At 49.9% G+C, this 16,126-nt stretch overlaps 1 protein-coding gene across 1 annotated transcript in view; it reads right to left on the bottom strand.

Annotated features, from left to right (window-relative positions):
• LOC146796536 (actin, cytoplasmic 1-like) overlaps positions 1-16,126 on the bottom strand; it is a 58,123-nt gene that overhangs the window by 21,167 nt on the left and 20,830 nt on the right. The window contains exon 4 of the mRNA XM_085629156.1: positions 8,108-8,546. Within this exon, the coding sequence (XP_085485282.1) occupies positions 8,108-8,546 (439 nt within the window). The remainder of the gene's footprint in view (positions 1-8,107; positions 8,547-16,126) is intronic.

Raw genomic sequence — 16,126 nt, 5'->3', positions numbered from 1 at the left:
AAATTAACTCAGTGTGTCTGTGTGGTCATTATGTATGCATGAGGGCCCCAGACCATACCACATTGTGCTGTGTACAGCATCTGCAACCTTGTCACCTCAGGCAGTGGGCTAGACCTGGGACATGTAGCTATGTCGGACCCCCATGTGAGCGTAAGGGAGTAGCCCGACATACAGCAGTACCGCGTAGGGTCATTCAACACGTGACTCTGGGCGTGGTTGAGTTTAGGCCTTGCCAAGGAAGTTACTAATGCGTGTGTCTCTGGTGTACTGTCAGCGCCACCCAATATACTATGTTGCCATGTAGCATGCCCCCGGAGTGAGGGCTCGGCCGAGGGGTACATGAGGGGGCGCTAGGCCGCTCGGGGTCAGGGATCAGACATGCCAACTGTTGTGTGTGTGGCTATTTCCGCAGCATGAGCCAGAGGTCTACCCTCAACCGCATGGCGAGTTCAGCCAGGCATAGACTCCACATCTATATCCGCCCTGTCCTTACCATAGGCCTACACACACCTGGCCGGCCACCTTCAGCGCACAACATCACTGTGTCGTTGTCAGCCTTGTGGACATGCGCAGACAGGCATGACAATGGTGTGTCGTAGGGGTGCAAGTGATGCAACGGCACTACGCACACTAGTGAATGGGTTCGGGGGAGGGAGGAGCAGCAGTGAGGCTACGTAATACACGTTGATGCCGCTCATTTGCAACAAGCAGTACATGTCATCCATAAATCACAAAGTCACACATCACACACCAATGAACCAGTGAGCCTGCCTACACATCATGCAGAACCAACTATTGACACATGTCTCTCTGCACTGTCATAGGTGTCCAAGGATATGCACTCTGCGCTTGGATGATGACACCCCTCAGAGCCCCGAACACACAGGCCCAGAGGCAGTACAATGCGGCCCACAAACGCACCAGAGGCATCGTGGAACGCACATTTGGCATGTTGAAGCCACGTTTCAGGTGCCTGGACGTCACAGGTGGAAGGCTCTTGTACAGCCCAGACATTGTGTGCAAGATGATCGTTGCATGTTGTGTGTTGCACAACATATGTGTACGCAGCAATGCCCCATGGATTCGAGTGCCAGATGCACCGGACGATGATGATGATGATGATGATGAAGATGAGGCAGGTGGACCACACCCCACTGCAGCCGCAGCAGAAATAGCCCGTAGGAACATCATCATTGACAATTTCTTCACATGAGCACGTCACATTGTGACAGTCCTTAGCAATCAAGGGACAGTACAAAATGACCACAGGCACAGCATGTGCAAATAAGGGCATTCCAAAAAAACATTCCCCGAGTGCATGTCACTCATCTGTAAGGCACATCACTCAGCCAAGTGTGAGAGCGACATGTAGTGCTAACAATTTTATGATATGTTCATGGATGGTGGGTGTGTCACCTCTGTGCAGAGAGGCTGTTTGGGAGTCACGTATTCGTACTGCCAGTTCTGTGTGTCGCAGTTAGTAGGGAATGCCACTCTTCGGCGTTTCACATGTGTCACGACCCAATGGCATCCCAGCGCTAGTAAGTAGAGGATGCACAGCAAGAACAACAGTCGCCTGAGAGGGCTTTAAGAAAATTTAGCTCAGTGTCTAAAGTCCTGATGGCCAAGCGGAGATCGCTCCCAAGCTTAGTTACATTAAAGCTAACGAAGCAACCTCCTTTTCTGGCCCTTTTAATTGCAGGGACGGTGACCAAATGCAGGTAAGAGGATCAGAGTTCCCTTTTGGGAACATACGGGGTAATAAGTTGTTGATGGATGGGAGGATATTTCCCATGAAGGACTCTATGGGCAATGCACAGGGACTTATATTTATTTATTTGAGCAATGGGGGACAGTGAAGAGAGCATAGGATGTACCTTCTTTTAGTATTGTCAAGCTGTGATTGAACTCACCCCGTCATCCTACCATTTTTTACAATTTAAAATCATTTCTCTTTGCCAGCAATATGCCCTACAGTTTATAATTCACTGATGCACACAAACTACTAAAATTGTTTTTAATTTGTTTTACTTTCTAATTTCAGAGAGTTTGATCATGCACAAAATAAACTAATTTAAATTAATTGGCCTACTTCAGATATCTTTCATGCTGTCAGGATGTCTTATAAAGACCCCAACTCACTTTCATTTTGAACCATAGAAATTATGGTATAATTTGTGTTAGTTTTCAAATAAAAGTAACACATTAATTGGATTCATCATGTAGTAATTGGAGTGCTTTGGCTCCATCCCTTGTGGACTCAAATAGTCCTAACAACCTGTAAGCCGAAGCAATTCTAAATGTAGAATATTAGGAGTATCCCTTTATTAGGTGAGTAGCTGTTTCAATCACATGCAAAAACACAAGAGCAGAGCCCTTCATCAGGCGCGGTGAATCTAGGCATGTACAAGGTGCAGATTGAACCACACCTCTGTGCTAGGAGAGGTGAGATTATTATGGAAGGTGCAGATATTTGTAATTTGGTTGGTGGAACGTTGGTGGAAAGTAGGATGAACATAGCAATGGGATTGTGAAGGTGTGAATGGCCAATTCTTAGAATATAAACCTGGTGGTTCTTTGCTAGGATCCTTGTAGAATGTAGTCCCAAAGGCATGTTTACACTTGACTCCCTAGAGCCTATTCCTTCATCTTTCATCATCAGCCATACGTTGGGTGGGAATGAGATCGGGAAGGTTTGTAACACTGGTGCCCATCATGGAATGTCTGCATCGCCAGGGGTCCCAACAGCTGCAACTATTTCCACATCTTTTTCTCTGAGATAGTGGGAAGCAGCAAGACAGAGTTTGGCAGGCAGTCTGCAGCAAACACGAGGAAGAAGGTAGAGAAAGGTTGACAAAGGGAATTTCAGATAGTGGCATCAGACAGGACTTCAGACAGAGGACCAGAAAGCAACAAGTTAGATGTAACTAATTGGTACAGGTTGTAAAAGGCAGGAATGTAGAGGCTGGTACAGGGATGTTGGAAGAGCGTCCCCGTGTAACAGGTAGACAGAAAGAAATGTATGGCAGAATTCAGACAGGACGGCAGGCTGAAAAAGGTAGGTGGAGGCAAGAAGGAACAGCTGTAGCAGGCTCATCTTTAGAGGGTGGTTGTTAGAAATGGGATTTTTGGTAGGCTAGGGCATGTGCCAATGCCAGGCAGAAACCACCACTCTTGTCAGGATAAGGGAGTTACAGGCTTATCTTAGAGGCAGTGTGTAAAGCATTTGCACATAACCTACAGTAATACAGTGTAAGCACTACAAAAGGACACCACACCAGTTTAGAAAAATATCCAATATTTTTATATACTTAAGACAAGACCAAAAACGATAAAAATCCACAATACAGTACTTAAAAATCTTCAGTTCTCAAAATATGCTTGAAAAACTGTTCCTTGATGTCGATAGCTCCGTCCGGGGCAATCACGTTGTCTCGAAGAAACAAATCCAAACAGTTGTGGCTGACTGCGGCGTCGCGGGCCAGCTACGGTGTCGGGAAGACCCGCAAACAGTACCTTTTAGAAATGCAGGGTGTCAACGACCTCTCATTGAACTTCCGAAAGCATGGCTTCTGCAGGCGTCGGTTCCCGAGGTCGTTGCAGGAGTCGTCGGGGCCCTCGAAGTCACACGTGTTGCAGATCGAACTCCTCTCTGTTGAAGTCAGGAGCGCTGGTGTCAGTAGGCATCTGGTGCTACAGTGCGAAGTGCAGCGGTGCGGTGCCCTCAGGTCGCGGTGCGAGCAGCAGCTCGGTGGCGGTGTCAGCTGGCATAGTTGGTGAGTCCAGGGTCATGGTGTGAAGTGAATACGGTGCTCGTCGCGGTGCTGGCAGGTCGCGGTGCAAGCAGCGGCGTTGTCGTTGATTATGCGCTGTGGTCGACTGACGAACAGGAGTTGATAGCGCCGGTGTCGGTAGGCCAAGGGCGGTGCGTCGTGTAACTTTATGAGCGGTGCCCTCGAACCACAGTGCAAGCAGCGGCGTAGACTTCAGCGTGGAGCATCGTTGTCGGGGATACCAAAGCGTCGTCGTGAAGCGAGGTGGTGCAGAGTGTGGTGCCCACAGGTCACAGGCCGAGCAGCGCCTCGGTTGCGGTGTCAGCAGGCGGTGTCGGTGAGACCAGAGTCGCGGTGCTGCATTACGCCGGTGCCCTCTGCTATGCCTTCAGGACACGGAGTCGGCAGCGGCATCGTCGACGTCGTCGGGTTGCTTCTTCTTCTGTTGCAGCACAAAACACACAGTCCCCAGTGCTGAGGGCAGAAGAGCTTGAAGTATTTGCTGTTCCTGAGACTTCTTTAACAGGGTGCAAGCTCTACCTCATGCCCTTGGAGAAACTCACAAAAGTAGACTGCAGAAAGTTCAATGCAGTCCTTTCACTTCCCAAGACAGAAGCAGCCACTGCAGGCCAACAGAGCAAACCTCACAGCAATGTGGTAGTTCCTCCTCACAGCTTTTCCAGCTCTCCTTCTTGGCAGTCTTCTTGGTCCAAGAGAATTCTAAAGTTCAGGGGTCTGTGCCCCAGGATTTATATACCAAAATCCTTTGATCTCTTAGGCAGAGAATGTCTGTGCCTAGCCAGAACCAGTTCTGCCTTCTCTGTTGTGACTTCCTGGCAGGAGGTGGAGACAGCATGGTCAGAGGCAGACCAGGCCCTTTGAGTTGCAAGGAAATCTCCTCCCCCTTCCCCAATTGCAGCCCAGGTCTATTCAGCCCTTTCCTGACTCACCTAGACTATCTGGAGCAACTCCTGCGCCACAGCCTTCTGTCATCCAAAACCCAGACAGGCAATCCACATTCCAGCAGAGGCAAATGGGATGACTGAGCAATAAAATACCTACTTTCTAAAAGTGGTATTTTCAAACACAGAATGTAAAAATCACCTTCACTAAAAGATGCATCTTTCGATTCTGAGTTCAGGCATACTAAATTTTATTTTCCTACCTAATTCCCTGGGCCAATTATGTTTATAAGATGTTATAAACAAGCTCTCCATTCTGTCCTATGGGGAACAGGTAGCCTTGCAATAGCGAAAAACGAAATTGGCCGTAATTCACTATCAGGACATGCCACACACACCAGGGTATGTCCTACCTTTCACATACACTGCACCGGCCCACAGGGGTACCTTGGGTCTACCTTAGGGGTGGCTGACATGTATGAAAAGGGAAGGTGAGGGACTGGTAAGCGTGTGCACTGGCCAAGTCGACATGGCAGTTACAAACTGCGCGCAGACCAGTGCTTTAAATGGGAAAAAATAAGTGCAGGTACTCATTAAAATGAGCTAGAGGTGTAGTGAGTGGGCGGGGCCAGGGGCGGGGCTAAGGGCAAGACATGATGATACTTAACGACTTCTATAATAGTTGCAGCCAACACCAAAACACATGATAAATGTGTGTATATAAACAACTCATTACACAAAATGAAAGAGAAATGCGATAATATGTTAACATTTCCTTTTTTTGCAATAGTTGCACCTTCTTAATGCCATACTGTTAATTGCTGTTGTTTGGCACAATACTATATATTTTTGAGCACGTGAGTAGAGAGAAACTGAAAATACCCCCACTTCGAACCAAAGCTCTTATGGCACCAAGCAAATGAAGCAAATCATCATGACCCTCCCCAGAAGATATCTCTTGTCTCTTCCATCGATCTATCCATTCATCCTTTCATCCTACCATTTACCTGCTGATGTCCACCATTTACCCTTTACATTCTGTCGTCTATTTGGTTTTTCATCCATCATTCAGTTTTTCACCATTCCATCTGTCCACCCTTCATATCCAAACCTATCCATCCATCTTTAAACCTATCCATTCATCCTTTCACTCATCCATCTCTTTACCCACCCTTTCACTCATTCATCAATCCTTTCTCTCATCCATCCATCAACCCTTTCACTCCTTTATACCATCCACCCTTTCATTCCATCCACCCTTTCACTCAATCCCTCCTTTCACTCATCCATCATCCACCTTTTCATCCATCCCCCTTTCATTCATCCATCCAATCTGTCACTTATCCACAAATCATCTGCCCTTTTATCCAATCATCCACCCTCTTTCACCCATCCATCCATTCACTCATCCATCCATTCATCCATCTATGCATCCACCCTTGCTCACTCATCCATCCGATCACTCACCCACCAACCCTTCCTACTACGTTATTTATGAACCTTTGTCGCCGAGCAGACATGTACACACAAACTGCCATCCATTTTCTTAATGGTGAGAGTGAAAACTGCCAGTAGAGAAAACTCTGAGCTCTCTCCAGAGGGAACAATAATCGCATGACTTATCTGTGACAGCAAGTCTAACTGTGCTGAGAAAATAAAAGGTGCTGCTTCGTAGTGTCACTGTCAATCAGGGATGTTAAACACTTTGCACTACTAATAAACGTAGCGCGTTTTCGGCACAGACAGACAACTCTAGTGTGCCCATTTGCAAGGCCCTATGCCGTGCTGGAGCCCCCAATAATTTTCGTAACAAACATTTTAAATGTCAGCAGCAGGAGATTATTAAATTAATATCTGACTTACCTCCATCTCTTTACAGCTGTCAGAACGATCCACCGAGAGGAGTTTCTGGCCTGGCAACGCGTGGATCTCTAGCCTGTCTCTTCTTTAGAGACAGGCTAGAGTCAGACAGCGAGCCCTGCTGCAGTGTCTCAGCCTGTGCCATCTGCTCCCACTATGAGACTCACGATGGCGTGGTGAGTCTGGGGCAGAAGTTGGGCTCGGCTGGGCACAGCAATAGTACATCATGTCAAGGTCAGGAGGAGGTCAGCAGGTGACGGCTTCCTCCTTTAACTCCATGCAGCAGGAGAATTCCTGGGTGCCCTGGAGCCCGGCTGGCAGGCAGGAAATGCAACATCGTGCCACAGCATGGGCGCCAACTGGACATGGCTCCTCCGCAACAATGTGTCCACGTGGGACCTTACATGACCCGGGGAACAGTAACAGCAAGCAGGGTTGGCGGTGCTAGTTTTGAGCTTCTTTGGCAGATAAGAAAGCCTTCTGTGCACAGACCGGGTAATTGAGGCTTTTGGCGTTAGTAAGGTAGGTGCCTCAGTGCAGAAAAGTCAGAGGAGCGCTACAGTGGCCTCTTCGATCATATTGTTCTCTGGGCATTAACCCTTCGATCGAGAGAAGGTAAGGGAAGTGTGAGAATTCGCCACCCTTGCCCCTGATAAAATGTCTATGTTTAAGTATTGCCCTGCACGGGCTTTTCACTACCTGAAGTACTGCGCTTTGAAAATCACACGCGCACACCAGCAGGTAAAATGAATCTCGACTCTGCTCTCTCAAGCACAGGGTGACGGTGAGCACCAGACATTATTCAGATGAGCCCTGCTGGATGGCTCAGCTGGGGCTCAGGTCGGGGCTACTGAAGCGGCGCCTTGGCGGCAAGACACGTTCCACTCCTGCTCATTAGCACTCTCAGCCAGTGAGCCTACCTTGTCATGAGTACCGGTACTCTCGTCAGCAGAAGAGAAGTGATACATTTAAGAAGTGCCGGTACTCAGTACCGGTGAGTACCGGCCCATTTAAAGCACTGGCGCAGACTCTGCAATTGAGGGTCTGAGTTACCTTTTCAGGGCTACTCACGTGGGTAGCACAATTAGTGCTGCAGGCCCGTTAGTAGCATTTGATTCACAGGGTCTGCCACACTCAGTGCCCTTTACTAGGCACTAACAAGTAAATCAAATATCTAATCATGGAGACACCAATCCATAACACAATTTACCACAGGCGCACTTGCACTTTACCACTGATCAGCAGTGAGAAAAGTGTGCAGAAACACTATGCCTGCAAAAACAGAGTCCAAACTGTGAGGTCAGAAAGCAAAAACTCAGGGAAAACACGCCAAAAGATGCCAAGTTTAACAGTGGTGCTTAAGGAGCCTAACTCTTTGCACTGTCACCACCATGCTCTTCATAGCAGGTAGACCCATCTACTGTATAAAAATGTCCCAGAATCCTGCAGACAGGCACAGATATTCACTATTTAAGAATATTAATGAATATCTCACAATGTAGAATAAAATTTCCATAATCAATCCTGCAGCCAAATTATCACATAATAGCAAGAGCATTGATATTGACTCACCCAGGAAGGATGGCTGGAAAAGCGCCTCTGGAGACCTGAACCTTTCATTGCCAATAGTGATCACCTGACCATCTGGCAACTCATAGCATTTCTCTAGTGAGGACGAGGAGGCAGCAGTCATCATTTCCTGATCAAAGTCCAAAGCAACATAGCAGAGCTTCTCTTTAATGTCACGCACAATTTCCCTTTCAGCTGTGGTAACAAAGCTGTAGCCCCTCTCAGTCAGGATCTTCATGAGGTAGTCTGTCAGGTCACGACCAGCCAAGTCAAGACGCAGAATAGCATGAGGCAGGGCATAACCTTCATAGATGGGCACAGTGTGGGTGACACCATCACCGGAATCCATCACAATACCAGTGGTACGACCACAGGCATACAGGGACAGGAGAGCTTGAATGCTAACATACATAGCTGGTGTGTTGAAGGTCTCAAACATAACCTGAAAAAGAAAAGTTGTACAACGCAATAAGAGAACAAAGGCTGGTGCAAATGTTGGTTGACAGATAATGGTTGTGTTATCCATCAGAAAACGCTGTAGTCTCATTAACTATTTGAACTAATGTTAACACTATTTATAGCATTTCCAGAAACATCCTACAGATAAATGCAAGATTCTGGCCAGTAGAGAGTAAATAATATGCAGTCATATTGAAATCAATCACGGTTGGTATCCTTTAAGGCACTTAATGTGGATGGGACGTCAGGGAGAATCATCTTAATTATTATGGGTAAAATAGAGTTATTAGCAAGGTGCCCCAGAATTCCAGAGATGTGGAAAATGTCATGGGAATAGACATGTGACACAAAGCCTATCATTTTCACAGTCTTTTATCATTGCACCAAAATGTTTTCTAGCTCAGACAGTCTGAAAATTAAACTTTCTAGTTCAGACAGTAGGAAACTAGATTATGTAAAAAAAACTTGTAATATTTTAAGTGTAATTAAGAGAGATATAGTGGTAAAGTTATCCTCATTCCATATGTTGGAGTATGCTTTGGTTTTTAGTACAAATCTGATCTCCGAATTTGTATTTTATTTAGGTTCCATAACCCTCATTGGGCCCGACTTAGACTTTGGTGGACAGAGTAGTTCACTACAAACCTGGTGGGGTACCATGTCAGCCTAACCATCGTTCCACCGGTCCTAATGTAAGGGACTGTCAGAGTAAGGATATCAGGCCTCCTGACCTATTTAGTGCGAACCGTGTAATGTATTTTTTTTCTGTCTATCGCCACCCGGAAACACTTGGCGGTCTGGAATATCAAAGAATGGGAAATGATATATACACTCTGTAAGAAATCTCCCAGGATGTGAGGGTCATTAGTTCTTTTGTTTTTAAATAACAAACTCCTACTTTCAGAGTCTGTTTTTGAAACAGTAAATAAGTTTGGTGCGCAGCCATTTGAAAGACAAAAAGAAGAAAGAACAATTGATGGACAGAATGCAGAACAATGTCATACATTCACCCCAGTACAGAGATCTGGGCCTAAAGCCGTCGGTTTTTTGCTCACCATGCCATTCCAGTTTGGACCCAGCCACATGCAAATCAGTCTTGACCCTGCGCCCAATGGGAACAGTCCAGCCAGAACTGCTAGGCCAGTTCCTCCCTGTAATTGAAACAAGCATCCTAGGACCGGTTTCGGGCTTTCAGCCCTCATCAGCCGGATAGCTTGACTCCAGCGGCATGGAGAGCAAGGGACCCATGTCTGGGCATACCCGTCCCACTCGGGGTGACAAATGCAAAAAGGACAATTGAAGGACAGAATGCAGAAAAATTTCATACATTCACCCCAGTACAGAGATCTGGGCCTAAATCCATCATTTTTTTGCTCACCATGCCATTCCAATTTGGACCCAGCCAAATGCAAATCTGTCTTGACCCTGCGCTCAATGGGAACAGTCCAGCCTGAACTGCCTGGCCAGGTCCTCCGTGGACTGGAAACAAGCATCCTAGGACCGGTTTCGGGCTTTCAGCCCTCATCAGCCAGGATAGCTTGACTCCAGCGGCATGGAGAGCACGGGACCCACGTCTGGGCATACCCGTTCCACTCGGGGTGACAAATGCAAAAAAACCATTGATGGACAATATGCAGAACAATGTTATACATTCACCCCAGTAAAGAGATCTGGGCCTAAATCCATCGTTTTTTTGCTTTCGTTGGATGCGGGGGACAGCCATTCCAGTTTGGACAGAGCCATATGCAAATCAGTCTTGACCCTGCACCCAATGGGAACAGTCCAGCCCAAACTGCCAGGCCAGGTCCTCCCTGGACTGGAAACAAGCATCCTAGGACCGGTTTTGGGCTTTCAGCCCTCATCAGCCAGGATAGCTTGACTCCAGCGGCATGGAGAGCATGGGACCCACGTCTGGGCATACCCGTCCCACTCAGGGTGACAAATGCAAAAAGAACAATTGATGTACAGAATGAAGAACAATGTCATACATTCACAACAGTACAGGGATCTGGGCCTAAATCCATCGTTTCTTCGCTCACCATGCCATTCCAGTTTGAATCCAGCCATATGCAAATCAGTCTTGACCCTGTGCCCAATGGGAACAGTCCAGCCCGAACTGCCAGGCCAGGTCCTCCCTGGACTGGAAACAATCAATCAATCAATCAAGGAATTTGTGAAGCGCACTACTTATCCGTGAGGGTCTCAAAGCGCTGAAGGGAGGGGGGAACCGCTACTGCTCGAAGAGCCAGGTCTTGAGATGTCTTATGAAGGTGAGCAGGTCCTGGGTCTGCTGTAGGTGGGTGGGGAGGGTGTTCCAGGTCTTGGCGGCGAGGTAGGAGAATGATCTTCCGCCGGTGGTCTTTCGTTGGATGCGGGGGACAGCCGCGAGGGCGAGGTTTGCTCAGCGGAGCTGGCGGGTGGGGGTGTAGAAGTTGAGTCTGTCGTTCAGGTAGGCTGGTCCGGTGTTGTGGAGTGCTTTGTGTGCGTGGGTGAGGAGTTTGAAGGTGATCCTCTTGTCGACGGGGAGCCAGTGCAGGTCTTTCAGGTGGGGGGTGATGTAGCTGCATCGGGGTACGTCGAGGATCAGACGTGTGGAGGTGTTTTGGATACGTTGTAGTCGATGTAGGTGTTTGGTTGGGATTCCTGCGTAGAGTGCGTTGCCGTAGTCCAGCCTGCTGCTGACAAGGGCCTGTGTAACAGTTCTCCTTGTTTCGGACGGGATCCACTTGTAGATCCCGCGGAGCATGCGGAGGGTGTTGTAGCAGGAGGAGGAGACGGCGTTGATCTGCTTCGACATGGAGAGGGAGGAGTCGAGGACGAATCCGAGGTTGCGTGCGTGGTCGGTAGGTGTGGGTGCCGTTCCCAGCGTTGTGGGCCACCACGAGTCGTCCCAGGCCCAGAGGGTGGATCCGAGGATGAGGACCTCCGTCTTGTCCGAGTTCAGTTTCAGACGGCTGCTCTGCATCCATTCGGCGACGGCCTTCATTCCCTCGTGGAGGTTTGTTTTGGTAGTGTGCGGGTCCTTGGTGAGGGAGAGGATGAGCTGGGTGTCGTCGGCATAGGAGATGATGTTGAGGTTGTGCTGACGGGCTACTTGTGCGAGGGGGGCCATGTAGATGTTGAACAGTGTCGGGCTGAGTGATGATCCTTGGGGTACGCCGCAGATGATGTCGGTGGCTTCAGATAGGAAGGGTGGGAGTCGGACTCTCTGGGTTCTGCCGGAGAGGAAGGATGTGGTCCAGCTGAGGGCTTTCTCATGAATCCCGGCTTCTTGAAGGCGTGTTTTTAGGGTGCGATGGCAGACCGTGTCGAAGGCGGCCGAAAGGTCCAGGAGGATGAGGGCTGAGGTTTCGCCATTGTCGAGTTGTCACCTGATGTCATCTGTGGTGGCGATGAGGGCTGTTTCAGTGCTGTGGTTTCGTCTGAACCCGGACTGGGACGGGTCTAGGATGTTGTTGTCTTCGAGGTGGCGGGTTAGTTGCGCGTTGACGATTTTCTCGATGACCTTCGTCGGGAACGGGTGGAGGGAGATGGATCAGAAGTTCTTGAGGTCCTTGGGGTCCGCCTTGGGCTTCTTGAGGAGGGCGTTGATTTCGGCGTGCTTCCAGCTGTCCGGGAATGTGGCTGTCTCGAAGGAGGCGTTGATGACCTTCCTTAGTTGGGGTGCGATGGTTGCGTCGGCTTTGTTGAACACGTGGTGAGGGCAAGGGTCTGACGGTGATCCAGAGTGGATGGAGTTCATGACCTTGCGTGTTTCTTCGCCGTTGACGTTGGTCCAGGAGGTCAGGTGGTTGGTCCAGGTGGTGTTCGCGGGGGAGGAGTCTGGCGCGGTCGGGTTGACCGGGATGTTGAAGCTGTTATGGATGTCTGCTATCTTCTGGTGGAAGAAAGTTGCGGGACGTCGTTGGCGTTGGGGTTGGAGAGTTCCCTCACGATGCTGAAGAGCTCTTTGCTGTCGTGTGCGTTGTTGTCCAGTCTGTTTTTGAAGGAGGATCTTTTGGCCATTCTGATGAGGTGGTGGTGTCTACGAGTGGCGTCCTTGTGGGCTGCGTGACTGTCAGGTGTGCGATCGTGGAGCCATTTCTTCTCCAGTTTCCGGCAGGCGCGTTTGGAGGTCTGTAGCTCGTCGGTGAACCAGGTGGCTTTCTTGCTGGCGTGGTTGATGGGGGGTTTCCTGAGTGGTGCGAGGGTGTTGGCGCAGTCTTCAATCCACTCTCTGAGGTTGCTGGCTGCTGTGTCTGGGTCGGTGGAGGCCGCAGGTGGGTTCTGGGCAAGGGTGGAGGTCAGTTGGTCTTCTGTGACTTTGTTCCAGCAGCGACGTGGGAGTTGTTGGGTGCGGTGGTGCGTGGTTGGCTTCTTGAAGGTGAAGTGGATGCAGCGGTGGTCGGTCCAATGGAGTTCGGTGGTGTGGTCGAAGGTGACGTGGGTGCCTGTGGAGAAGATGGGGTCCAGCGTGTGGCCGGCGATGTGGGTGGGTGTGGTGACGAGCTGTCTGAGGTCGAGGTTTGCCAGGTTGTCGATCAGGGTGGCAGAGTTGGCATCGTTGTTGTTCTCGAGGTGGAAGTTCAGGTCCCCGAGGTGGATGTAGTTCGTGGAGGCGAGTGCGTGGGTGCTGGTGAGGTCGGCGATGGAGTCGCTGAACGGCGCCCTGGGTCCCGGGGGTCTGTAGATGAGCGTTCCTCTGAGGGTGGTGATGGGGTCGGTGTGGATTTGGAAGTGCAGGTGTTCGGCGGCTTTGAGGGTGTCCTCTGCATTGGTGGAGACCTTGAGGGTGGACTTGTGGATGATGGCTATTCCTCCTCCGAATCTGTTGGTGCGGTCTCTGCAGGTGATCTTGTAGCCGTCAGGGATGGCTATGGCGATGTCGGACGCCGAGGAGTCGTTCCACCAGGTCTCGGTCAGGAAGGCCACGTCGGGGACGGCGGTGTCGAGCAGGTCCCAGAGTTTGACGGCGTGACTGCGTGCGGAGCGGGTGTTGAGGAGTATGCAGCGGAGGTGGTTGGGTCTGGTCTTTGGAGGTTTGCTGGCTCCGTCGCAGGTGAAGCTGCAGCTGCGGCAGGAGAAAGGTCCGTGGGTGCGCTTCTGGGTGGCCTGGAAGCAGCTGTGGTTTTGGCCGGTATTGAGTGCGTGGAGGGCGGCGGCGTCGTAGCGGTGTCTGGCATAGTGGCGTTCGTGGGGTCCAGAGGTTCTGGCGCTGGGCGCGGGCCAGGCGCGGACGGGCACAGACGGGCTCGCCTCTGGCGCGCCAGCGGCGCGGCCGCTCAGCGGCCTGCATTATAAGGGGGGACGAGGGAGGGAGGAGCAGCTGGGAGGGGGGATCGGGACACAGGGGGGAAGCAGCGGCGGGAAACGGGGGGCGGCGGGAGGGGGGTCAGGGAAAAACAAGCAGACGGGCACAGGCTAACACGGAGAAAGGGGGCACAGGGGGCAACAGTACAAAATAAACAGAATAAACAGGCGAAACAGAAAACAGAATAAAAACGAGACCAAGTGACAAAACGTAAAAACGCACGCAGCGCAGTCAGACAAGCAATCAGAAACTTACAAGCCCTCCACTGGGCCACCAGGGATGAGGCGCAGGCGGGAGCCTGCGGGTGGAAGAGGGCCTCGAACACTCTGCAGTAGCGGGGCTGATGGATACGGCGCTAGCAGGGTGAGCTAGCGCGGTGGGGGAGTGGCCCGACCTGAAATCAGGGTCTTGGGTCGCTCCTTCACCGCGCAGCGGCCTGCATTATGAGGGGGGACGAGGGAGGGAGGAGCAGCTGGGAGGGGGGAGCGGGACGAATCGGGACACAGGGGGGGGGGGGCCGCAGGGGAGGCAGCGGCGGGAAACACGGGGCGGCGGGAGGGGGGGGTCAGGGAAAAACAAGCAGACGGGCACAGGCTAACACGGAGAAAGGGGGCACAGGGGGCAACAGTACAAAATAACCAGAATAACCAGAATAAACAGGCGAAACAGAAAACAGAATAAAAACGAGACCAAGTGACGAAACGTAAAAACGAACGCAGCGCAGTCAGACAAGCAATCAGAAACTTAAAAGCCAACCACTGGGCCACCAGGGATGAGGCACAGGCGGGAGCATGCGGGTGGTCCAAGCATCCTAGGACCAGTTTCGGCCTTTCAGCCCTCATCAGCCGGATAGCTTGACTCCAGCGGCATGGAGAGCACAGGTCCCACATCTGGGCATACCCGTCCCACTCGGGGTCACAAATACAAAAAGAACAATTGATGGACAGAATGCAGAACAGTGTCATACATTCACCCCAGTACAGAGATCTGGGCCTAAATCCATCATTTGTTTGTGTAGCACTTTTCACCCTACGTGGGATGGGTATGCCCAGACGTGGCTCCCTTGCTCACTGTGCCACTGGATTCAAGCTAGCCTGGCTGATGAAGGGTAATACCCAGAAACTGGTCCCAGGATGCTTTTTTCCGGTCCATGGAGGACCTGGCTTGGCAGTTCGGTCTGGACGAGGCACAGGGTCAAGACTGATTTGTATATGACTGGGTCTAAACTGGGGTGGCATGGTGAGCTAAAGAACGATGGATTTGACCCAGATCTCTTGACTGGGGGGTGAATGTATAATTTATTCAGCATTCCGTCCATCATTTGTTTGCGTAGCGCCATTTGAAAGATGGCAGCTGCGAATCAAACTTGCAGTGCCTCAGAGGAACCGCCGTAACTGTGGTTCCAGAGATCACCAATGGGCCGGCAGTGATCTCTGGATATGGTGGGCAGTAATACATCAGGCTAGAAGACTTAATGTCATCTGCCACCCTTACGGACGGAGAGCTGGCACCAAACACCAATCAGGCCCGTTACCTTTGACTTATTTGACAGAATACTTCTTGAGAATTACAGTTGCCCCGGTACTATCAATTAACTCCATTTTGGAATATGCTGGAGGTTTACGCTGACATTTTGCATTTGAGAAATGGTAAGATGCTAGTAGGACTGTGATAGAAATCGTTATGAATTTTATAAACTTGAAAGCTTTCTCTGAGTTCTATGTGATGCATCTTCATTTTTGTAATTTTTGTTTATAGGCTGTACAATTTACCTATCTCGCTGAATTGTTTGTTGTCCATATCCATGGTTAAGAAGGAGGTCTCCTAAGAACATGCAATTATAAATATATCTGGTGACAAAATGATTCCTAAAATATGCACTTGTTGAAAAGAAAACATTTAAATGTACTTCATGGTTCAAATCTAAAACTTATGAAGTTTTATATCAGTTCTGTTTATGTGAGCGCCATTTCAAAAGACGTGCAATAAAGAAATAGGTTGATTGATGTTAGCATTGCGATGCTTTGGTGGACTCTGCCTGGAAAGTCAATGCAGTTTGCGGAGGGAACTTGTTAACACATGCATTATCTCTTTTACGTCACTGATTACCGTGGCTTTGGTTGCACAGAACTCAAAGAAGGAACCTACTCAAAGGAATTTGTGAGGATAGGTGCTATACGTTTAGTTTCACTGTAGAATTTGGCAAAGTAAGAGGGTGGGGGAGAATGTTAACACATTGTTTCACTGGAATAAGGGACTGAATAAAACCCTAT

Source organism: Triturus cristatus, chromosome 10 (assembly GCF_964204655.1).
Source record: "Triturus cristatus chromosome 10, aTriCri1.1, whole genome shotgun sequence".
NCBI classification, from domain to species: domain Eukaryota; kingdom Metazoa; phylum Chordata; class Amphibia; order Caudata; family Salamandridae; genus Triturus; species Triturus cristatus.
This window is presented reverse-complemented; position numbering and strand designations above follow the sequence as displayed.